We start from the raw sequence: 26470 nt of genomic DNA on the forward strand, positions 1-26470 counted from the left end.
GAACCTTTTGGAATGACCTGGTTTTCTGCATTAACTTGTCATAAAAAGTGACCTGATCTAAGTGTAGACAAACCCAATATGTTTAAGCTAATAACACACAAAGAATAATAATCTGTCATGCCTTTATTGATCACATTCATCAAATATTTGCAGTGTGCTGCGTATGAAGTAAGTGAATCCTTGAGTTTATTAAGTGGTTGAAACTCTTTTGGCAGTAAAAACCTCAGACAGGTAGGTGCAGATCAGGTCTGCACAATGTTCAGGAGAAATTTAAACAATTAATCCTTACAGAACTGTTTCAGCTTAGCCATAGTCTTGGGATGTCTGGTGTGAAGGCTTGCTTGATTTCATTCCATGGAATCTGCATTGGGTTAAGGTCTGGGCTCCAAAATGAGGATTTTCTTTTTTTGAAGCCATTCTGTAGTAGATTTACTTAGATATTTAGGGTTATTGTTCTAATAAAGTATCTATCTATCTATCTATCTATCTATCTATCTATCTATCTATCTATCTATCTATCTATCTATCTATCTATCTATCTATCTATCTATCTATCTAATACATCATCCATCTTCTGCTGAGATTCAGTTGTTTTGACAGTCATCCTGTTTTGTGTATGGTAGACTCATGAACAGATATGTTCACCTGTACCAGCGAGTGCTTCAAGTGCTCAACTGTTACTTTAGGGTTCTTTATCACCTCACTGAGCTTTCTGTGTTGTGTCACCCTTTTCAAGAGAGAGTGGCCACAGTACTATGTTATGTCCATTTATACACAAAATGTCTGAGGACTGATAACGATCTAAAGTCATTGGAATTACTCTGCAACCCTTTCAAGCTTTTTGCAAATCGGCCATTTTTGTTCATAGGTTTTCTGAGATCTCTTTCTTTGTAAGGCCTGTGTGATTGTAAGTTGGGGCTACAGCTCCCCAAACCCTCAACAGACCATCTCAGACACAAGTTCTCCAGTGATAGCAAAATGTTGTTATTGTGGGAAACTATTATAGTAATAATCATTTCACACATCAGAATCAACAGTCTGTTTCTTCACTCTGCAACTGTCTCTTTCTCCTCCTCTCCTCTCTGACAGCTTCGTCCACACTGGCAAGGTAAGCAGCCCAAATAAGTGAAATACAAGTCTTAACAGATAAAACTACTTTGATTTAAAAAGAGCTACAGCCACTATGTTTCCTCAGACAGGGAGTTTGAGACCCCCAGCAGAGTCATATTTTGATTGTCGATCCGTAATATTCTATTATAGAAATTTCATATGCTCAGCACAATACTCAGCACTCCTGGGTTCACATCCCAGGCCAGGCATTGCCCACTTAAGAGTTAGGCCACTTCCACTTTATTACACACAACTTAATTTATGGACTTATTTTCTTTGTATGTGTGAATTACTTGGGTTGTTACTGACCTCTGGCAAAAATTCCATGTCAATCACCCCATTGGAAATATATTTTCTCAGAAAAATGTTGACGTGTTCAATACTTCTTTTCCCTGCTGTATCTCTGCACCTAATTCCAGGCTAAATAGTCCCTGGCTACTTCATCTGTTTACACCCCCTTTCTGGCATGCACTTGTGTCAGTCAGAGGGCATCCTGACAAGTTCTGCAGTTCTCAGTTGAGCTCAAGGTGTAGGTGTCACTTGTCCTTCACCATAGACATTGGAATGCTTCTGCCCAGATGCATGGCTTAAAGGAGACTGGCGTTTATCCTGGTGTTGCCAGGGTTTAGCAGCACTGGCATTGGGAAAGACTCCTGTTGAAGGACTCTTCCTGGAGTACTGTGACATGGTCTTCTCTCTGGATTCAGGGTATCCACCATAACTTGTAGTGGATCAGAATCACTTTCAACCAGTACAGCTTCTCTTCACATATGAGGTTATCCATGTCCTCATCGTATCAGCCTATTTGCATTTTACCACTGGCATACCGTTTGCCAGAAGCGTGCGCAATTATTTTACATCCAGAATGTTTATGGAAATGTAAAACTGTGCTGAATGGTTGTTTTACAAGTTGTGTAATTTGACATACCCCGAGATTTCTAGTTGTAACATATTCAGGTGATGAGATCAGCAACTCCAGTGGTTACATCTGTCCAACAACCCCCACTGACTAGAAGTTGTGTATTATGACATCAGCTTTACTGAAAAAAGTGACTTCTACATTGTAAAGAGACTCTAAAGGAAAGCACGCAGGCCCAGTCCTAGGGCTCATCCTACCATTAGGTAATATTTAGTGTTAAGTGTGCTACCGCCTTGTTCAAAATCTTGGTAGCCACATTCAGGGAGTACAAAATGTGTCTACCCTCCAAATATTGGAAAGTAGAAATGATCCTAACCCAACTACTCCCACTGAAACACTTAATGAGAAATTAAATACATCAGTATTATGATTTGTTACAAGAAAACCACTTCTCAGACAAAATTAAAATCACTTAAAAAATGAATTTTAATATTAAGTAACAGAACATAGTAGAATGCATCAATATGAATACAATATGTACAGAACAGAAAAGAACATGTCTTCAGAAGACAATCCAGCTGAACTGTGCACTTGCCACATGCAGCAGTCAAGTACTGGGGAAGGAATCCACTATTTACATTAGCTTTTTTAAAAAGACAACTCAAGCTTTAACATGAAGGATCAAAACCTTTTAAAAGGTGTTTTTTTCCAAAGAAAAAAAGATGGCAGACCTGGGTATACCACAAAAGTACTGCAAGAAAGAAAAAAAAAAGGAAAACAGAACAATTGGGCAGAGCAAGCCTTTAGAATGTGGTATAATCTTCAAGTCAACCACTTGAAAAAACACTTTAGCTTATTTGACTCAAAAGTGAAATCACTGGCACAGGCTCCTTAATTTAATCCTGATAATAAGCACACTTGCATCTGAGATGAATAAATAAAAATAACTAGGATGGTCTCCAAAAAACTACCTTGAGATCTCAATGAAGCGAGAAGCAGTCTGCCTCACAACTGTGATTTTCTGGTACAAGTACTGAAACATACTGCTTCTTTAAACCCATTCTTTAAGGGGTAAATATGCCATGGACACTATGCTCCACAAGTGCTTTGTGTTTACACAATCCTTTTTAGTATTAATCAAGGTGAAACAAAGGAACACTACTGGCTTCCCATTAGCTGGACATGATGGGCATGTTGTCTGATCAACAGAATGAAATATTTAACTGGGGGACGTAGCTCTCACCTTGCATTTTTCAGATGGTAGCCATGCTAATCATACAGTAACCCATCTGCACACTCAAAATAGTCATCAGAGCAGAGGCAGGGACCCAATACAACAACTGTGGTATTCCTTTTATTTACATGTAAGCTGTATCTAAAAAAGATACAATAACCACCATTTTTGGTTAACTTACTCAAGAGCTGCAGCCAAATATTAAAAATGAAAAGAAATCTAATGATACTGTATAGATTATGCACAAGTACATTTACAATGACTTGTAAAAAACACAGATGCTATGAACTGCTTTTTCAATGACATAAGCATTTAGGCCTAACAGATGATCTGCACTGCTGGCAATGTGAGATGGTCCCAGGCCAATAGTTCTATAACAGAAATATGTAAACTGAAAATACTGCAAGGAGTTTTGAGAAATAAAGTAACTAAAACAATTGCTCAAAAACTATAGTCTGCCAGAAGTTTGATTTCAGAAAAATGTCCATATATGTCGGTACCTACAGCTAATCTTGAATTCTTTTCAACAACAGCCAAAACAGACAACTTGGTATTTTTCCAAAAGTACCATGAACAATAAAAACCAGACAATGTCCACCAAATGAAGGAATTCAAATTACTTTAAAACCGTTTGTCTAACATGTGCCCTTTAACCAAATAAACTGGAAAGATATTTCAAGGAAAATTCTGAAATTCACCTTCTCTAAAACAACACATAAAGTTATAAAATGAGATGGCACAGACCTCAAAATGTGCTTACAGATTTGTTATTCACATTACACGCAATACCTTACATACACCTTCGAAAAAGTGATGTAAAAGTATATTATGCTTAAATGAGAACTTATTTTATGGAAGAAGAAAAACAAAAGAACACCGTGTGTACAACCTGGTAAACCTGAGAAATCTGAATCATGATTAAAAAAACTAAAATCAGAATGAACTCTGAATCAAACTGAATTTACACATTAAATGTCAGCTTAATGTTAAGCGCTTTGAGTAGTGAGAAAAGCGCTATACAAATGTAAAGAATTATTATTATTAATGTGAAAAAAACAAAAATAACTGAAGTTACATCAATTTCAATCCCCTCCAAGTACAAAAATGCAAAGGTAAATCAAGACTTGTTCTGCCACCCTGAATTGCATTAATCTTGTCCCCAATAAACCTTTCTGAAATTATGCTCAATGTAACACATTTTAAAATAAATAAAATGAATTAATTTATGTATTTTCAACAAAAGCAGCAGATTATTTTCGATTTTCTTTTTGACATCTGAGGATTTGTGTCTCATATCAAAACGTACTATGGAATTTTAATTTGCCTTTTACAAAACATAAATATTTCTGTGAACAGTAAGATCTACAAAGAAATATAGAAACTCTTACAATATAAAACTCATTATAAAACTATGCTTTTGAAAACAAATAATAATCTACTAGAGTATATAAAATTCCAACACATATACAACAGTCTGAAAATTGGGATGAACTCCCAAACCTGAACAGATAAAGCAATATAATATTTGATAGTTAAATTAACAAAATGGAAATTTCTACAAAACTTAAAAAAATAGCTATAAAATTATTTACTTATGCTTCATTCATTATTGAAAACATCTGAACTATTCCAAGATCAATGTATGTGATATAAATGTATAAACTGGCCAGGTCTCCACCCCAAAATTCATAAATACATTTCAGTGAATATTGCCCTTTATACTTAACTATAATAAGCCACTAAAAGCAATGCATTTTGGCATCTTAGACATTTGGTATGTACTACGTGTATGTGCGCACATTATACATACACATTTTTATATATATATATATATATATATATATACAGTGGAACCTCGAGATACGATCACCTCTGTATACGAGAAATTCAAAATACGAGGAAAGTATGAGCGAAAAATTCAGATCTAAATACGAGCATTGGCTCGCGTAACGAGCCACGAGCCAGGCTGTGGGTATAGCTCGCGGTTTAGCAAGGGGGCGTGGTAGCAGTTGCGAGCCGCGATCTGCGGTGTCTGCGTTTCTCACTTAAGTGCACAGGTGGGAAACTGCCTACATCCATGATTGTTCCTGTGGCTGATGGGCTGCAGCTGCCATGTCCTCCCCGCATATATAGAGAAGCACGAGCCGGTTAAGGGGGAGGAAAAGTAAAAGAAAAGAGAGAGAGAAGGCAGGCAGGCGGGCGAGTGAGTGCAGGCTCGCGTGTAGCTGAACAGTGAGCTGAACAGGCGAAACAGCTGAAGCAGGACGGTGTAGAGAAGGTCGGCTGCATTAAGAGTGTCTCGCCTGTTGCAGAGCCCGCAGGTGAGACGCTAACAGAGAAGAAGCACCGGGGATTGTCATCTGTTTTTTAAAGACGGCATCCTTTTGACGTTTTAACCTCGTGTTAAAGGATTGTTATTCTTGTGTATTTTAAACCTCCACTTCACAACTGTTTTAAGGATTATTTATTTAAAGATTTATTGAATGCTCTACTGCACTTTGGACACCTGTTTTGATTCTTTTAATAATCAGTTATATTATTTACCAGTGTTATTTATTAAAGGTAGACTACAGTATATATAATTTATCAGTGTTATTTGTTAGGAAAATTGATTTTTATGTTAATATATTTGGGGTGCAGAACGGATTAACTGGATTTCCATTATTTTCAATGGGGAAGTTTGTTCTAGATACGAGAAATTCGCTATACAAGCTCAGTGCTGGAACGAATTAAACTCGTATCTAGAGGTTCCACTGTATATATAAATATATATATATATAGAGTTTACATACATAACTATAAATATAAAAGTCAATTGAGGCGAGGATACACTGCAATATCAGTTCATCTGAACAGCACCTCTTACGGTCCACCCCCCTAGGGGATAATGTAGCACTTGTCTCACCATCTCTAGCACCAGCATCAACCCTAATCTAAACACTGGTCTGTGTTAAACGCAAGCAAGAGTTCTGTGCACTCTTGGTTGGGTATCTGAGGTGCATGAACGGGAGAGGGCATTTGTCATTTTAGTGTTATGGCAAAGATTGCCCAAGGACCCAGATTTGGGATACTCATTAGCATTCAGAGTGACAGTTAACACTTTTTCTTTTTGAACCTATCATAAATGCTACTGCCTATACTCTTTTGGCAAAAGAAAACAACAAAAAAAAACAAAACAGAAAAGCAAGAAACGAAAACCAAGATGATTCTGTATAGATCTCTGTGGTCCAAGAGGGCTACTTTATTTCCAGTTTCTTACTGTTGTTTCTGTTAAAAACATACTCAGTCTTCTGTTAAACTCAACTTAGGGTGTGTATGTGCATATATGTTGTTATATATATTTATATCTTTACATACTGTATATAGAGAGAGAGACAGAGAGAGCGTGTGTGTAATAAAGTCTTTCCCAAAACAAACTTTGTTTTCCCCAACAGGAAAATCATTTTAAGCACATTTTCTTTCACGCATAGATCTCAGTCGTGGGAGCCTTTGTGTAGATGGGCTTTCTCCCTAGGTCATAGCTGCCCTCATCTTTTTTCTTCATGCGATATATGAGCAACAGGATGAGAAGGCTGGCAAAAAGCAGTCCCACGGCACCACCAGCAATCAGAGCTGCAAGAAACAAAGTTTGGTATTAGAGTCACAATATGTGAACTACAAATCATATCAAAACGTACAATATGGAAAATAAAGTAAAACTAACATTTGTAAATGTAATGTAATACTCCTGACCATGCATGATAGGCACAGCTCTTTAATCCAACCATCTATCCCAACCAATTTATCTTGGACAGGGTTGTGGGGAATCTAGATTCTATCTCAGCTAAATAAATGCAAAACAGGTAAAATACTGTTTTGAGTTGTTACTTTGATTTATGTTTGTAGTCTGAACAACAATCCTTGAAAGAAACATTAGAGTAAGTTATAAAACCAGAACATGGTACACAATGCTTTAATCCAGGGGCATTAACCTCAAGGGTTATGGGCTAGATCCAGTTCCTGGACCTTCATTCCAGTATTCAATACATTTTACATATGGTCTGTGATGACTGCTAGTATTCTATGCAGCACAGCACAGTTGTTACCCTGTAGTTACAATGGAAACTGGATGTCTATAATGACCCAAAAGGAAAAAGCAAAAAGATGACATACAGTATCACACTGCTGTAAAGAACTTTAGTCTTTAAGCATAACGCCAAGGATGCAACACTCTCATGAAAGAGATGGTAGCTCGACTTCACGCACACCATGCTGCCACTCCCCCATACAGCATTAAAAAGTGAGGTGTCAGGGATGGCCAACCTTCCGTAGCTTACTTGACAGCTGCCAATGTCTTACACGATTATTTTGTCTTTTTTGTAGACTTCAAAGTTTTATGTACGCCCAACCTACCTGGAAAGGGGTCTCTCTTTGAACTGCCTTTCCCAAGGTTTCTTCCATTTTTCCCTACTAGGTTTTTTTGTGAGTTTTTCCTTGTCTTCTTAGAGAGTCAAGGCTGGGGGGCTGTCAAGAGGCAGGGCCTGTGAAAGCCCATTGCGGTACTTCCTATGTGATTTTGGGCTATACAAAAATAATCTGTATTGCATTGTATTGTATGTGGATAGAAGATGCATTTGCATTTGCGTTAAATATGATTGCTACCCTTTTTTTGACTTTCTGATTTTGTTCCCGTGGTTGTTGGTAGCTTTCCTAACCTGCTACAATGCCCAAGAAAAGAAACACTGATATAAAAGGAAGATAGTATGAAAAGAGATGAGAGGCAGAATATACACAATTTTAACAAGTAAGCAGGTACCGGTGTGTGTCTTATTTTTAAAGAATATGTGCAGTAGCAGTTTATCGACATATTCCGGCTCAAACTAGGAATATCAAGTGTCATATCTACCCAATATAGAATAATTCAACACCCTTGTTTTAGTCTCATGCACATGATATATTGAACTCAAAATCTACTCAGCTATTTTGGAAACTAGTTACCTGCAAGGACTTCTGTTTTTTCAAAAAAGTTCTCACTGACAACTTGGGAAATTGGCATGACTTCATTAGAAGATACTTCCACATCTTTAAAATCTGTTTTTACCACTTCATTTTCTTCTTCAGTACTCTTCTGAATGGTATCGTCAACCTTGTTGATTACATCCTCTTCTGGAATGTCATTGCTGTCGGAATCAGGCTTTAACAAACAAGGAGAAGAACAACAAAAATGTTTATTTCAAATAGAAATAAACTAAGGTGAAATACCACTAATAAAAGAATTAGGCAATTCTGTTATTAAGAAAATAATGGGGTTAAAAGCTAAAAATATTAGGAAAAAAATACCTGATTAACCTTTGTGATCTCTGCTGAATTGTCATCATCATCTTCTTCATCAACTGAAAAATTAAGCAGCAAAAACAAGGCAAATTAATATAAATACATATGAGACAGCACTATTAAATAAATGAGGAAATTTGTCCTGTTCCTCAAAAAAGGTACAGTCAATATTAATTGTGAAGTCCCAATGAAAAGTCCATCTGCTTCAATATGTACTGTATACTTAATTTACGAGTATTAGTGTCCTAGTGTCTCTTTAGTCAGGTGACTCAAAAGGAAACAAACAATTTACAATTTAAAAAAAGAATAGCAGCATAACTTCCAAAGCATTTTGAATATACAAAGTATTAGATCCATATTTGTAACATCTGTTTTTAATGTTTCAAGAAAGGGTGGCGTTCACAAAGCCTATTGTGTAAAACTGTAAAACATGTTGTGGTAAAGTACAACCAAGCATATAAAATAAACACACATCCATTGATCTATCAACACACACACCACCTTATGTTTCCAACATTACAGTCTAGCTTTGATGCATTCACTTATAACATTTAGCTTATTAAAATGTCTCTTTTTCCACAATCATAAATCTAGTGTACCTGGACTACCTTCTCCAGAACCGGAGATGGCATATTCATCACTGTCATCATCATCATCATCATCATCATAATCTTCACTGTCTAATGTATTTCCTCCCTGGAAGGAAAAGTCTTTGTCATCAGGGAAACCTCCAGATCCCTCAAACTTTGAAGATGGGCTTGATCCTGGTGGCACCCAGGTTTCTGTCTCCCTCACCTGCTGATCAAAAGAAAGAGATAAAAAGAATTTATACAATTTCAGGACTTTGTAATGTTACATAATAATGTTAATGGTCATGCCACAAAAGCCTCTCACAAGGTGATAGCAGAAGCTAGTGACTGCGTAGTCACTTTGATGTGATGTGATACTATACTGTAACAGTGCTCAACACAGGTCCAGACTGTGTTCAAAAGAGGCTTCATAAGAGGAAGATCCATTGTATAGAAGTAAAAAATAGCCATAAAATAAAACATGGCTCTTTCCAGAAGCAAATGGAAAGCACACACACAAGACCAAGAGAATAAATCTTTGCTGACACAAAATAGCACCTGAGCAGTGAAACATGGTGCAAACAGACTAGAAGCATTCCAACTATATGAGTGTGTGATTAGTTTTTTTTTTTTATCTTTTAATTAACTAAATTTTTAGGAAATGCCTAAATTATTTTAGCAAGTAAACAAGCTAATATTCTCAAAAGTGTGTGCTTGTCTACTTCCTTTAAATTCTAACAGCCTATCCACAGTTTAATTAAAAAATAGAGAAGACGGTAGGAGAAAATGTCTATCTGCAAAAAGAAAAGAAAAAATTATTACAAGAGAGGGTCACTGAAATACAAAGTAAGTTCTTTTGGTGTTTGATACTAGCATGTGTGTACTCTGTTAAGTTCCCATGGACGTTAATGAAGGCCTATGTGATAGGAAAATAGGAAGGCACAGCACACCACAAGCATTTTATAGTCATGCAGGTATAATTAATAAATAAAAAGGTGGTGGTTAATAAATTAAGTGCAAACCGATCCATAGGTTGTAAAATGTTTTGTATATATTTTCAAGATCAAAATGTATTAGTCATTTTATTTCTTTTCTTTCAAAAACAAAATTTCTTCTTGTTTTGAAAAAGAGAAATACCCTACAACAGCTGAAACCGGTTGAAAAACCTTTATGTGCAATGTCAAGAAAACACATTAAACAATAAACAAAGATGTATTGTTTTGCTTACAAATGAGCTGTCAAAGTTGAGCAAAAGCCTGAGCTGTCAAAGTTGAGCAAAAGCCTCAGCACTTGAAATAAGATAGGATCTTGACTTGGTAATTAGGGCAGGTGCAAGTCATGACTGCAATGTACTGTATCAAGAAATAGTGCACCTGCCTAGGTCTGGAAACTTTGGCCTACACACTCATTAAAAGAAAAGCAACCACGGATTTTCCTGTTTCACATCAGCTGGGCTCAATTTAAAGAAAAGAAAAGAAAAAAAAAAAAATAATAACCTCTCTGATGTCATCCCACAGTAAGGAAACGGAAACAAATGTGATACAGGTGTTATTTTTTTCAATGAAATAATCAAGTGATCTTAAGAAAACCCTAATGCTGTGCAGTTTGTTGGAAAAAGAAACTATATATGCTTTAAAAATCTGAACAGTAGAATTTTACTGAGATACACTCATACACTGCTTTGAGGCTCTTTTCATAAAAATGTCATCCTGATATGGCTGGTTTAGAGTTGCCTAACAATAACTATTCTACCACTGACACAAGGCCCTAGTGCATGCAGAGTGCTGGAATCAATCATGACCCAAATAAAGTGGTTTAGTTATGATCCCATCTCCTTTGCCATCACAGTAGTGTAAACAAAGTGAGAAAACAAACAGGTTGGCTATGTTTGACAGTAAATTCCTTCTGAAGAGATGTCTAGTTACAAGTGACTGTATCACAATGTAGACTCAAAACAAATGCAAAAGGTATGCTTCTAACACACACACACACACACACACACACACACGCACACACACACACACACACACAACAGCCTCAGGACAGGTTTCGCATGCGAGTAACATGTCTGTACTTTCCTTACACTCATCCAAGTAAATGCGTTTTTCTGCTGATCTGATCAAGCAAATGATGCCCATTTCAAGTCATCTTAATTATCCTTCCAAGTAATGACTAGATTAGTAAAACAAATCAGTGAGTAAGGATCAGACAGCAGGGTAAATGAGCATTAAGCCAATTTTACTGCCTTACGACAAAAGCAATTACATGTGATAAAAAAGTAAATCCTTCTGGCCACAAGCCTCTTTCAATATATTCCATTTTAAACTTCAATGCCCAAGCGTTTCTAACTTCAGCATTTACCTGATCCACTATGACTAGTCTTGGCAGTACTAAATAGATGAAGCAAAACATTAACAGGGATCTTTCAGTTTTCCAGGGCTACATTATGCATAGAAAATCCTCAATACATCCACATGCCTGCACTTACTTGAATATGCTCCATGTGCATTTAAGTGACACTCTAATGAGATGCACGCGTTCTGCCCTGCAGACAGAGGCTATGGACGGTATGTATAAATTAAATAGAAACTAAACACTGGGTTACTTAGACAGCAAGAGGGCAACAGGATAATACAGCAGAAAAATCAGAAGCCAGCCATGTGTTTTCTTTTGTATCTCTTACTAAACATTTTTAAAATCGATAGGGCACTGACTGAAAGGAGCTATTCAACATATGTAAAACTAGCTTATAAAAGCACAGTAGTGTAGAAGTTAGGGCTACTGCCTTAAAGCCTCATAATTTTAACCCAGTCTGTGTCTGTACACATTTTCCTCCCATGTTCCAAAGACAAGTATAAATAAATGTGGGTGTGTGCAAAAATGGGGACTTTGACAGCCTGGTGCCCCGTCCAGGGTTGATTTTGGCTTTGTCCTCAATACTGTAAAGATGCACACCTGCTTTCCGTGACTCTGATCTGGTAAGGCAGGTTCTAAAATGAATGACTGGATTATAATCAACTGCTTCTTAGATTTAAGTGAGCACGCCATATTGACCTGGAATAGTTTTACTTTCACAATCATGTCATTGTGCACATGTACTCATGTCAGGAATAGGTGACCAAAAGTTTAAAAAACAAAAAACGTGTATAGAGATAGATGAAAACTGCATACCCAACAACTGTTTCAGTCTTGCATACAGTTCTGCTATTGTCAGGCCCTGATTTTTTTTTTATTTTATATTTTTTACACATTTATTTCTGAAGAAGTTTTAAATTTAGGTGAAAAACACAAATGGCAAAAAAAAAAAAGTTTGTAAAGTGTTAACTCTACGTCGACATGGTCTGCTTGTTGTCTCTGCTGTAGACTGGGTGGGTGGATCAGGCCAGACCACATTCCTGTCACACACAAACCTTCCCAGCCGACATCTTAGGAAACAAAAAGCAACTGGCCCCATGTATAGCTGCTTTATGATAAATCTTAATACACATTTGAAATGACTTGGCAACATTTTTGGGGGGAATGAGAGCAATAAGTGAGGCACAAAAATAGGGTTAATCATGCAAAACTCAGTGTGATGATGTAGAATGCCTCAAAAATCAAAGAATAAGTATTTCTGGACAGTGATGGAGAATCTTCTGATAATGGGACAGGATTCTATTTCCAGCTCGAAATGTAGATTACTAAAAACAAAATATTCTACAGAGTCCATGCCCCAGACTACCCCTTAACCTATACAAAAATATAGACAAAGCAACTGGAATACAGACAAAAGAATCTGCTTCAATAAGAGTCAAGGTGAAAAAAAAACATTATTTGCAGCACCATTTAACAAGTAGGTTGGTGGCAACAAAAGACTCTTAAGATCACTTGTCTGTCGTCTTGTGTATGCTTATGTTTGAAGCCAATCATTAATCTAAGACTAAAAGAAACCTGTTTGCAATTTTCATGTTCATGTAGAGAACATTTGAAGCAGGTTCAAAAACTATGCACGTCAGAAAGTACTGAGCAGACCTCCATGATGTTTACTGCTTAGATATAAACTAATAATTTTATGGTATTACAGCAAAAAAAGTATTCCTATTCCCTTGGTCAAAGCACATGAACACATATTCAAATAGCTATCTAAACATGAACTGAGTTAATATTTTTTTTTTGTATTCTTTGTTAAAACAATTCCTTAAGAATTTAAAAGCCTTTGCAAAATCAACATTTACATGAAACCCACTGAAGAGACATAGTAGCCAGGTCATGCCTTCCACAACACTGAGGAACTCTTCACGCATGAAGAGATTTCTGCAGATGCTTGCCTGATATTTGTTGTGGGCCCAGAGGTCTAGTGGGGTGGCGGTTGGCAATGGCTGCTTTTCAGTACCTATCAGGAAGACAGGATAGAACATGCTGCTGCTGCTCAGAATACTCCACTTAAAAAAAAAATCTTTTTTTTTTAATCTCTCCTATTACACTTTAACACCCTGACTTTAAGATTTCACTGAAAATTAATATGTCTGTCCTGTCTAACAAGAAACTGAAACAAGGAAAAGAGAAAGTTTCAGAGAGTTTAAGATGCCGTTTTAAGAAACTGCATCATATTCATCTCTATATTCTTTTGAGTTACAGTTTTTAGGATTACAGCTGTGCTTGTTTAACTTCCTCTGTCATGGTTATTCAAATCAAGTTAAGAATGGGCAACATGTTATGAATATATCAATAATCTATGGCGTCCATATCAAATTCTAACCTCTAACATGTGACTTGTTTAAGCATCTTTTTTAAGGCATTGCTTTTCATGGACATGCACTTAAGAGCATTTTGAAAGGTGCTGATCATCTGCAATACCCCATTACCCGCAAAATACTGAACACCTTCAGTTGCTTAAAAACTGACTGTATGAAAGTTTGTAAGGAAGGCCACATACTCAAACTGCATATATAAGTTACTGGAGTGTACCAGCACAAACCAGCTTATTCTAACCTCATCTGCCTGTTGAGGATTTCGATGCATTTAGGAAGCTCAGGTGGAGTAGCCGACACATACTTTTTATACATAAATCTGCTTTAGAAATCAGAGCCATAACACAGCATTTAAAAAAAAAGATGAACACCTGTTGAGAACTGCCTTTCCACTTTTAGAAGCTTGATAGCACAGAAAGTTGTACCAGTGCAGAAATATTAAATCTCATGATGTGGCAAGGATGTATAAATTACAAATCCAGACTATTATTAAGCCTACAGCATGCTTAACAGAATACAGTTCTGAACATGGATTCAAATTCTCTACCCCTATCAAATATATTCTTTCCTGAAGCTCAAAATATGAACTTATGCAGTCCAATCGTGTCTAATAAATAATAAAGTGCCTTCATTGGTATAATAGACAGAAGACCACGGGTTTCAAGTAGTTAGGTGCAACAAGAGTATCTATACTGAACAATGCCACAACAACAGCCTTTCATAAACCATTTTGTTTTCTTTTATTACTACCTAAACCACTCTTCCTAACTTTTCTTTGTAAAGATGCACACTGATAAGGTTGGGTTCAAGGCTCATACAAAACAAATTCTCATGTGCCCTTTGCACTGTAGCTCAGCAATAATTACGCAGAACTGTACAAGTTGAAGGACAGAGGGCTCAATTTCCCAGACAATATATATTGTCCACTATGAATTTCAAAGCTTATGGAGATTTTAAAGAAATCATAATTTATCCTTAAGTGAAAACCGCTAAAGTACAAGGCTAACCCTTGGTAAGAAGTTAAAGATATTGAGTTCAGTCCTAAATTAGACCCAGCAATATCCACTGGATACTTTAGCTGTACAGTCAAAACTGACTGGTAACTCTTAAACTTAGCCTTTGATGAATAAAATAAAAATGCATTTAGCATCTAGTATGATTGATTGGCTGCTACTGAGTAGACATACAAAATGATGCCTGTGTGAAGAAAATGTGATCTAATGAGGTTGCCGTTTTAGCTCCCATCATTGTCTCACTCTGTGACCACCAGTGAGTCATTTAACCTACCTGTGGTCACACTGATCACCTTTGTACTGTTATTTATTAGTTACCTTTGATGAGAGTGGCAGCCAAGTAAATTAAATTAACATTGACTTTCTTTGTAGGACTGGACTACTTGGGCGTTGCTGTTTTACTCCAATTAAAGCAATACCCAATGTTACACAATGTAAAAATAGAACTAAGAGACTCTCCCCACCTTAAGTAACTAGATAAGCCACAGAGGTCATATAATGATCCGTTAAAAAAATGTTGATTAGCCAGTTGCTTTATTGGAGGGGTCCAGGGAGATTACAAGCACCAAAGAAGGCAAACTATCAAAAGTTTGGGATCCACAATACTATCGGCCAGTGATTTCGCCGGCTGACATTAGAGGACTAATTGGGTAAGATGTAGCGAGTTGTTTTTGACAATTGACTTGTGTGACAACATTTACTCATAATTTTTAAAATTACTTATTTTTGGAGCTTAAAGAATATTCACATCTTCTGCACCCTTTTGCCTAAGGCTGTCATCACAAATATACTGTACATCTGTTCAAATCTGCTTTAAAAGAAATACTCCAACATTGGATGCTGCATCCCTTTTTCAGCTGTAGTTGTGACTTTTTGAAAAGCAAAAGTATGAACCAGGGTTCAGAATTAAAATGTGGTGCAAATATGATCTCAGCAGGTTATAAAAAGTCAGGAAAATCTTGTTTTTCAGTATATGGCCAATCAAGAACTACTTAAGAACATTTATGCTAGGCAGAATGTCCAGTGCAGAGTGGGTGGTCTTTTGGCCTGAAGCCCCTGAAGATGTTGTTTTTTCTCCAGGTTAACTGAACTTTTTTTTTTTTTCATTTCTATCCACCCTGGATTGTCTGAATTTATCATCAGACTTGCATTTAGAGACTTAAAAAACAGATTATACTCCTCTTACAGTAAATATATAATAACGTAAATAACGTGTGCATTATTTTTACATACTATTTATTCATCCATCCATCCATTATGTAACCCGCTATATCCTAATTACAGGGTCACGGGGGGTCTGCTGGAGCCTATCCCAGCCAACACAGGGCGCAAGGAAAGAAAGCAAACCCCAGGCAGGGCGCTAGCCCACCGCAAGGCACACACACACCCACACCCACTAGGGACAATTTAGGATCGCCAGTGCACCTAACCTGCATGTCTTTGGACTGTGGGAGGAAACCGGAGCACCTAGAGGAAACCCACACAGACACGGGGAGAACATGTAAACTCCACGCAGGGAGGACCCGAGAAGCAAACCCAGGTCTTCTTACTGCGAGGCAGCAGCTCTACCACTGCGCCACCATGCCGCCCCTATTTATTTATTATCATTCTCATTCAATTTTATTTTTTTTCTTTAATCTATTTCTTTGACATATTATAAAGCACTTTAAGCTAAATACTTTGTATTAAAAATGTGGTATAAAAATCAATGTTGCTTTTGGAATATCCTCTTACAAAAAATGTTTGTTATTATAGCTTAACTCCATCAACATACACGAATTCTGCAGCACACCAAAAAGTGTTGTTAATATTCATGTGGGAGGTGATACACTACTGTCTACTGAAGTAAAACCTTAGCAGCAGAAATCCAAATCAAACACAGCTCCTCTAGAGGAGAAAGATTCACACAAGCATTTTGGAAAATCTATGCAGTCCACTATTACAAATTTTACCTGTTATATAAAAGCATCCACTATTATCAAATGATCCAATAAAAAAACATCATTACATTAGGATTGCAAGAATATTGCCAAGGGACATAAATCCTTGTTACTAGAAAAGTTTACACAAAAAACAACTGAACTAATGTGCAATATTGACCTGAAATTAGAAAGTCCTGTTTAAGTCTACAAAAGTACATGTAGACTAATATTACAAAATGTCCAACGTAGACTTCGCACAACAAATTGGTTAGCCTTTGAAAATGACACCCACTGAAATGTCATAACCCTTTTGAATGGGACTTAATTCACTGTACTTCGTGATGCATTAGGAACCAATTCCTCTGCAAACTTCAGTCAAAGCAGGGCAAGAATAGTTTCTTGCGAGATCTTCTTGACTCGATAAATTTCAAATACTACAATGTAGCATTGTGGTCTACTATATAATCCAATCAAAAAGATATTATCTTCTTGACCATGTGTTAGGATATAGTGGGTTGGATAATGGATGGATGGATGAAAATTAATTTCCACCATTCAAAGCAGCATTACTATGTAGTGTTTCTAGGCTTTAATATCAATGTTTTTGAATCCCCTGAAGAAAAAAAGAATTACATTTCTGAATAACAAGGGGAACCAAGAAACAAAACCATACAAAAATATGTATAGTGTGTTGGCTTCAAGAATACTACAAGATTTTCTGATCTCATCAAATCTTCAGTAGAAGAACCCCAAATTGATATTTTAGCATTCTCCACGAACACCCACACCCAGACATCTGGTGAGTGCATTTCTATAGTTTTGAGACCAGACACCCGCACCCCCAGCAAAACACTTCTTGCATGTTGTGGGGGTAGGGGACATAGGAAGACAAATTAACACCATTAATCAGAAGGTATTTCAACACTAACCCTCCTTACACAGACTCAAATTCCCACCCTGGTGGAGTAGTTAAGGCACATTACTAGGAACTCCTGAAACATGACTAATTCAAAATCAGTTCAGTTAGACAAATGCAGAATTTACATCAGAATGAATAAGATCAGTACACATCTTTCAGAATCAGCTGGAACAAAATAGTGTGCACCAATGAATTCACTATTATCAATAATCTAGTTAAAAGAAAAGGTACAAGCTGGCATACTAATCTCCATGAAATGAGGGTGGGATTCTATTTAGGTGAAACGGGAGACACTATGCATGTTGTAGAGATCACTTGAAAAAAAATTAACTTCTAAAAATGAATTAATTTAACTTGTGTAAACATTATAGTGTTTACTATATTATATTTCAGAATCATTCAACACCAAATCAACAACAAGGTCTTTGATGTGTGACATTGCACAATTTATCCACTGAACAACTGTTCATTGTACGAGAATGCAAAAGTATTAGTTTCTGGGTGAGTCACTTTGATACATTTCTAAAGCCCAGAACCCACCCATTGCATGCTACTGCAAGGCTACCAGAGTTGCTTCAATGGGATTTTATAGCCGAATGGACAGCAATGCTTTAGCCATTATTACGTCCTGCTGAAAAGTATTTATCACGTTCTCCTTACAGCTTTTCACTTGTATTGAATCCAGTCCAGTGGGTTTTATAAAGAGGCCTAATTCGAGTGCAAATGATTTCTCATAAATCTGAAAAGCTCTGCATTCCACAGGAGATGAGCAAATAGTACAGTGGCTGGTGCTAGCAACCAAAAAAGTCAAAGGCATGGTGTATGTGTGTGTGTTGGTTGGGGGGGTTGGTATTTTGCTTTAAACTGCTCATCTAATGTTAGTGGCAGGGTAAAATACTCTTCTCAGTTTTAAGATGCTGACAGCATGTCCCCTGCAAGCAATTTTTATTTGGCTTTATGAGTGAAAAATATGTTAAAAGCTCTTAAGTAGCATTATACAAAAGTAGACTACTAATAACACTTTTTAAGATCTTCTCCAGCAGTTTACAAGTATTGTTTTACTCCTGATCCTGTTCTGTTTCACTTTTAAACATAAAAACCTGATGTGCTGTTATTTTAGATTAGAACCAGTAAGCACTCATCGTAGTAAACAATAGCTGTGTTCCTTTCTCATTAAACATTATAGGAAATAACTGCAGTTTATGTGTTTCCTTATATGGCTTTAAGATTGCCATTTTAAAGAGTATTTTCAGTGTTGCATACATAATTCTTAAAATTAAGGCGTACTAAAAATAAGTATTAAGGTTGCATGTGCTAGATTTTTGATGAATCTGTAAAAGAGGACAAGAATCACTAAGTTTAGTCATGCATATTATTCTTTGAATACTGGACACCTGCTCTAGCACTTGTGACATGGCCAGCACCAGGCTCTGCAAACTTATCAATTCTGGCTGCTCCACACAATTCAACTAAACTATGGGTCTTTTCATTTGTTTTAAAATTTTACTGCACATTGATTTTTTACTTAGTAGTAAAATGTTTAAGCTGCTGTTAGTGAAAGATCCTTACAATATAACAGTTAGTATACTCAGTAACTCCATTTTTGAAACACAAAGAGACTCGCCATGCCTGGACGTATATACAAATATAGATAGGTACTGGCATCATGTCATTTGCACACAAAGATCAGAAAGGCACACTGTGAAGCAGAGGGGTGGAGGAGAAAGCAGGGTGTGGTGGAAAAGTGACAAATATTTTTAACATGTTTAAGTAATTAGAATTGATTTTTGTTCACATATGCACACAGACAGGTGAAGTTGCACGGTTCCCCTTTTCTCTTTGGTCATGCCACTTTCCACAAACAGAAAATCAAGTTTTATGACTGGCTGTGTATCAAAGGGAAGGCTGCTCAGAACAAGAGACATCGGTGCTACATGTACTATTGCTAAGCAAACAAAGGCATGTTAAGTACAAATGTACATGTAGTAGCATTCTGAACTTTTAACCTCTTTTTAAATATATCCAAACATTTACTTATTTTTAACAAGTATTCAGATTCTTATTTTTGTTTAATCTGATAGCTCCACACAATCTTATTATTATTAGGGTCTTTACTTATTGGTATAGAAATATTATCTAATGATTCACAGAGTCCGAACACTAAAAAAGATGAACATTTCCTTACCCTCGACTGAAGCTGTCCACCATGCATGTTGAGAATAGTAGGCTTTAGTCTATGTAGCCACCAGGTAGTTTATACTCTGAACAACCGACTTTAAAAAGTGGTTAACATCTACCGTAACATAAACTACTGTAAATTTATCATGCAAACGGAACAGCAGTTAAAAGATAAGGTGCTGTACTTAACATTTTTTCAATTTTGACAAAAACGAGGCAGATGCATATATTTTTGCAGCATTCAATTCTTTTACAAAGCCTGTTTTATGATGCACCAACACATACTGCAGCCACTGGACTATGTTCAAATTAAATATTTTTTAGGACAAAGAATGCACACAAAAAAGTAAAGTAACATTTAGTCTAAATTTTTGTGTTTGCTACCTGTAGTGTAACTTCTTTTGAAATGAAAGACTAGGTTTTCTACTGTGTAAACAAAAGACAAAACACTGCATATTTGCTGGCAATATGCTAAAACTGATTCTAGTGAAACTCAGAAAACAATCTCTTGTTAAATATGTAAACAATGTATAGATTTATTACCTAAGACCAAATAAGGCTTTCCTAGTAGTGTCAAAGCTGGTGTTTTCTCAACTGCACTCACATCTACTTTGGGGATCACACTGCTTGTGTGAGCACCAAAACCAGTGCGTTTTGACAAACTCTTGTCACTCAAAATGAAGGCGCCTGATTGGATCCTAATCAGCATCAATTCTGCCAAAGCACATTAATTAATTGAGCCCCATTGCTGGCTGATCAGATCTGCTATGCAACTAATTGTTTGGACTCTGTTTATGGTGTGCTGTGAAAATATTTTAAACAAGCCTCTGACATTTACATTATATATTATATGCACTGCTATTCACAAATCCATAATCTCTGCCCTAAGGTTCAGCAATTTTGTGCCACTGTTCGCAAAGTAAATGTTGCATTCTTTTTAGATAGATAGATAGATAGATAGATAGATAGATAGATACTTTATTAATCCCAATGGGAAATTCACAAAATTATGACTTTTTGACATTTAAAAAAACTGAACAAGGGCAAATTGTTTTTTGTAAAATTCTGAACAGTCCCACATAAACACTTTACTGAATCCATAAAAGCAATACAGCAGCTTTAAGTACAAGAAAAAGAATATGCACCCATAAACTAAAGAGTTCAATTTTTGGGCAATACTAAATTATTCTTATGTGCATACAATGTGATATGAATACTTATGGAATAGTGTCATGAAAAATTAAATGATTTATTTTGCATGAATATTTTTACTGTGAATACCTGATATCATTTTATCTGTAGTTAATCAATTTGCACAAATGTGCATTCTGTAATATAAAGTCTACAGCAACAGTAATCATAGACTGTTTCAGCATCTGTGAAACATTCTGTGTACAAACTGAATAAACAGCATTCTCAGCTTGAGTACATTTCTAAAGAAAGGTCCGAGGCCATACTAGCCTCTCCAAGTGTGGTAAACCTCTACAAGGCAGGTCAAGGTCATCAAAGGTCAAATTCCAACAGAATATTGCTAAACAAAAAGGAAGGAGCTGCAAGGGGGTGTGGCGAGCATACGTTTCTATGCAGCTCTAAGGAATGTTGAAACCTCCATGTTTAGCACAGCGGCCCTTGAAAGTTCAGTTGAGCCAACCCCCCCTTTTCTTTTGATGTGTCTACTACACATTCCTTTGAAAGCCACAGAAACCGCATAGAGAAAGAAATCGAAAAAGGGGGAAATACCCTTTTTCTTAGGACCCCCAAGCACATATGACAAGGAGATGGATGTTTACAGCTTTCAGCATCCTGTATGCTCTCCAGTTTGTAGTGCTTTTTGCTTTGTTGAAGGATAAGATGGTATATTTATCAAAAGCCTGACACTGTCACACTTAATTTGCGAGTTCTCCAATTAGTGAACTATGTAAAATTCCTATGTTGTCTTTCTGTCACTTTTGCTGTACCCACTATTGTTGTGACTGAACTGTAATTAAATGTCTATATGCTACCAGGTAAAGTTTATCACTAACCACAATCACAAAACATATAAGTTCAAAGGTAATAAAAATATAGCACACTTCAATATTTTCTATCAATAAAAAGTGCAGCACAGAGCAGAATGCTGAAGACAAGTAAAAAGTTAATTTCAGTATGGTATTAATATAGCCCTTTCTTCTCACTGGTGGATAGGATTTTGTATAAAATTAAGGTAAAGAAAGAATTACTAAACTTAATAGAACAATAGCCGGACTTTGCATGTGTGTAGGTGGGTTTACCTGCCACACACTCAAGGCCTTGCATGTTAACGTTGACAAGAGATTCCAGATTAACCCTGAAATTGACTGTCATCCTGTCCAGGATGGTTTCCTGCCTTGAATCCAGTTTTTCTGTGGTAAGACCCTGACTTCAAAAAACTTCCAACCACAAACACTAATTTGATTAATCAGAGAAAAAAGCCTATACAAATGCAGTACTTATTAGCTTTACTGGTAATACTTTAAAATGAGATTTCACATAATTTTATTTCTATTTGAGCCAAAGCTACTGCTTTTAGTATTAAGTTTTTAAACTCTAAAAATTTAAATAAACCATCTCTAAATCTGACCTAATTCAGACATTCCTGCTACTGTGAATTAAATGCAGTTATATTTAAAACATTTAAGACAAAACTCTTTCTGATTCTCAATAAAAAATGCAAAGTATATATTTTTCATTCCTGTAATTAGTGATCTTCCCTGATATCAAAACAGTTTTGATTACAGGATAGTTATTTAATATTGAATTAAAACCAGAAAAACACTGTTATTTTTAAAGTTCTGTATTTATCACACATTTTTTATATCACGGATTATACAAGTAACAACTGATAGTATAATCAACAGTTTCCATTTACAATTATTTAACCTAAATAAAGATCTGCAAATAAAAACTTAAAAAAAAAATAAAAGTAAGTTAAAAATAACTTACTCTAGTACTGCAGAGGAAAAACACAATCATCTGCACCTAAAACGTAAATAGTGTTGCCAAACCCCTTTGTAATTATGAGAAATACACCTTATTGAAGTATCTATTAAAACAAGAGGAAAATGATTTGACTTCCATATTTAAAAAAAGGCTTTTTACGATGTTGGGCTATACAGCAAGCAAATGCTTCAAGAAAAATAAAAGTGAAGATCGTGGACTTCGGGAAGATATTCAACATTAACGTGGTTTTCCCATTGTTGTGTGGTTCAAGAAGGACAAAATTGCAATAATAATAAATACTGGAAAATCAAAAAAACGGCATTTAGGGAAGTTTTGGGAGAGGGGATTTTCTGAAAAGTTTCCCGTCCCGATGCGTCACGCCACTGACGTCACCCACTACAAAGGCATTTTCCGCGTTTCAGAAAGAACTCTACCTCCCCCCAATTCCCCAGTCTAAAAAACATGCTTTACTTAAACTACTCGTATACTCATCGTGAGGAACAGAGACAAGTATACACATATCATGATGTACCCACTTTTCGGATAGTTCCCCGGTATGACATCTGGTTCTTTCAGTGACTAAAATGAGACATGATAAAAGTACGAGACTCTCTAGTATAGGTGTACCAAACACATGCACTATCTATGAAAACGGACGGAAAGAACTCAAATCCACACAACTTGATCAATGTAAACACATCATATCACACATGACGGTTTTGACCATTGTAAATAAACACTGCATATCACACATTCCGGTTCCTGAAGCTACTTTACTATGGTTGTTGTATGTCTTCATCGGAACCACCAACTTAAAAAAAAATATCGAACACTTTACAAAACTAAAGCCACAGATGAGATCTGCCGGTGTGACTACTCTACTACCTTTTTACACGATGATATCGAACTATGTCAATACCTGATATTTTAAATATATGGAAAACTGATTCTAATGGCTAAACATACATGTTAAATGTCCATCTTTGCTATTTGTAATATAAAGCTAATCTAACCCTAAAGTCACAGCCGAAGAAACGTGATCCGCACGCCACTCAACTCCAGTGAAATGTCCCACCCCCACTTCTACCTCCGCCCCCAAACTAAACAAATAACTGGACAGCAGCAGTCTAACGACTATCCGAAAAAAACGAATACCCTCCGACACGGTCAACGTACAAGCTGCTATTTCCAGCCTTCGTTCACTTTTCTTCTTTGGCAAACGTGTCAAATTTCTTAAAAGCCTACACAAACAAAGGCGACCGTCGCACGCGCCGAGAAATGACGGCGTAATCCACACAAATTCACGCGGTCACGCGGCTCAACAGTTTATCACGGTCGCTCCAACTCGCGGTTGGCGGTGGGCACTTTTTAATGCGTAGAGCTTTATTTCCAGAAATGTTACTTCGACTAAAGTATCATTTTTACAGTTCCAGCCCGGATCCCCTAGCGCTTAGGGCCATACTTCAGTCTGATTAGGTTTAGACTTAAAACTGGAGTTCGACCCTCCGCACCGTTAAGCTTTAAGAAAGAGTTTCCAACACAGGGTGGACACATGCAGCTCACTGATGAAATCTCACGCCGTCTACTTACCGACTCAGAGGACGCAGAAATGATGAAGATGAAGAACAGAGAAAAGACGAGTTTCATCATTATCCCCGAGAAGTTCTTGGAAAGGATCCTAAGGTGACAAGCTAGTAAAAAAAGTACAGGTGAAAACCTATTAGTAAATGTTTAGCAATTTAAAATAGTCCGATAGTGTTTTTCTTCGAGTTGTTTTTTCTTAGTATTACTTTTCGTGCCCTAGTACGTAGTAATCCGTCACTTAATGCCTCTCTCAGTCATTTGAAGCCCGTGCGCTGTATAAACGCTTCTGCTCTTCGTAAACTCCTCCCACTCAGTGAGGCCCCGCAGCCAATCAACTGAGGCGATTAAAAAGTTTTTTTCTTTTCTTTCTTTCTTTCTTTCTTTCTTTCTTTCTTTCTTTCTACAGAAAACGAAAATATAAGATGTATATTAGATAACATTTGTAGACGTCTATAAGTCATACCAATTATTTCAGAAAAATGTAGCTCTGTAAGTAATACAAAAATACATGTTACAATAGTTCAATTTTTAACATTGACAAAATGATGTAACGACAAGTATTTTGCATATATGGGTTAGCATAAACAGGCAATAACATTCATATTTTCTTTCCATATTCAACAATGTTTTAAAATATAGTATTACAATTTGCCGTTTGCTCTTTCTGAATCAACTACCCCGCCAATCCACCTAATTAATATTTCATTAAAACTATTATTACATTCACAGCTATTAATTCTTTTATCTATTACAAGATTTTTTTAAGTATATGATTATTACCAAATAATTCAATCACTTAAATGGATCGTGATTACCTAAATAATAATTTAAAATGTTCATTTGTAATCTTTCAGCATTAGCCATATACCTGGTTGAAGGGTAACATTTGCTTGTTAGGGTAAATAATGGCCAGAAATGGTGGGTGCTCATCTGAGTGTATCATGTTCTAAAGGCTGCCAATGAGCTCCCGTGATGCTGGATTAAATTTATTACATGTGGAGATGATTTGATGAGTTGATATGTTGTCTTCTAGGTGAAGTGGCTATGGCTTTGGGCTTAATGGTTAAGACTTCAAACTCCAAGGTTGTTGGTTCAAATCCTGCTACTGACACTATGTGACCATGACTGTGCCACTTCAACTGCCCATGATCCAACTGAAAAAAAAAGAAATGTAAACAATTGTGTCACTCAAAATACTGTAAATTGCCCTGCATAAAGGTGTCAGGCAAACAATAAGTACAAATAATAATAATAATAATAAAGCACAAGGCTTCCAAATCTGTTTCCACCTATGACTTTTCTGGAGACTCCAGCAAATGATTTAATCTGCCAGTGCTCCACCTGTTAAAAAAATGTGTAAATAATTAGCAATTGACTTTAAAAATAATATAAATTGCTTCAACTTGGTAAAAGTGTCTTATTAGTAATTAGAAAAAAAATGCTTTGTATATTACTCAAACAAATATGCAATAGGCTACTCATTATATGAGTGGGAAGTGTGGACTAGTAGCAGAGCAGAGCATTCTACTGTAAAATTGCTGACACCATCTCACCACTGAATCACTTGGTTAACCTGAGTTAATCATCTGGTCCCTCTATACTCACACAGTAGAAACAGGTGAACCACAGTGGCATTTGGAAAAAGTGTAATCTATAATGGAATCAGTTTCATAAAAAGTAAGACTCTCTATTTAACGCTTGTTCTAGTCTGATCGCAAATTCTGCATTTACAATATAAGAAAAGTTGGGGGAAAAAAGTAGCCAAATGATAATTCCATACTAAAAAAAGTGTAAAGAAAGTCAGAAACATTATCAAACAGTGTGACTTAGTTTTTAAGGCATTGAACTGTGAACACCAAAGTTGCTGATTCAGTCCCCACCGCAGAAACACTGTGCTGCCCTAATATATAAGCAGTTGTACTAAAAAACAATATTTGGTGGTAATTCAGCATAGAAAACTCCATTAAATCAACTTATTCAGTTACAGAAAGCCAATGTGTATCAGTTATCATAAAGCTGGGACCAAGTTTGGATATAACTATGCCATTGTAAGACAAGCTCAATCATGCTTTACTAAAGCC

General features: G+C 36.3%; 1 protein-coding gene across 2 annotated transcripts; it reads right to left on the minus strand.

Moving 5' to 3' along the window:
- Positions 1–2431: 2431 nt before the first annotated feature.
- On the minus strand, positions 2432–24651 carry sdc4 (syndecan 4). 2 transcript variants are annotated; one of them, XM_028811874.2, is made up of 5 exons: positions 24396–24651; positions 9116–9311; positions 8523–8575; positions 8181–8376; positions 2432–6815 (listed from the first exon to the last, which is right to left on the minus strand). In XM_028811874.2, exons 1-5 carry the CDS (start codon positions 24453–24455, stop codon positions 6664–6666), a joined length of 657 nt encoding a protein of 218 aa, XP_028667707.1. In that variant the 5' UTR covers positions 24456–24651; the 3' UTR covers positions 2432–6663. The 2 variants fall into 2 exon arrangements, with proteins under 2 accessions (XP_028667707.1, XP_028667706.1); XM_028811873.2 differs by having other exon boundaries at positions 9116–9314.
- Positions 24652–26470: the final 1819 nt, after the last annotated feature.

This window comes from Erpetoichthys calabaricus, chromosome 10, assembly GCF_900747795.2.
Source record: "Erpetoichthys calabaricus chromosome 10, fErpCal1.3, whole genome shotgun sequence".
In the NCBI taxonomy this organism is placed as follows: Eukaryota; Metazoa; Chordata; class Cladistia; order Polypteriformes; family Polypteridae; genus Erpetoichthys; species Erpetoichthys calabaricus.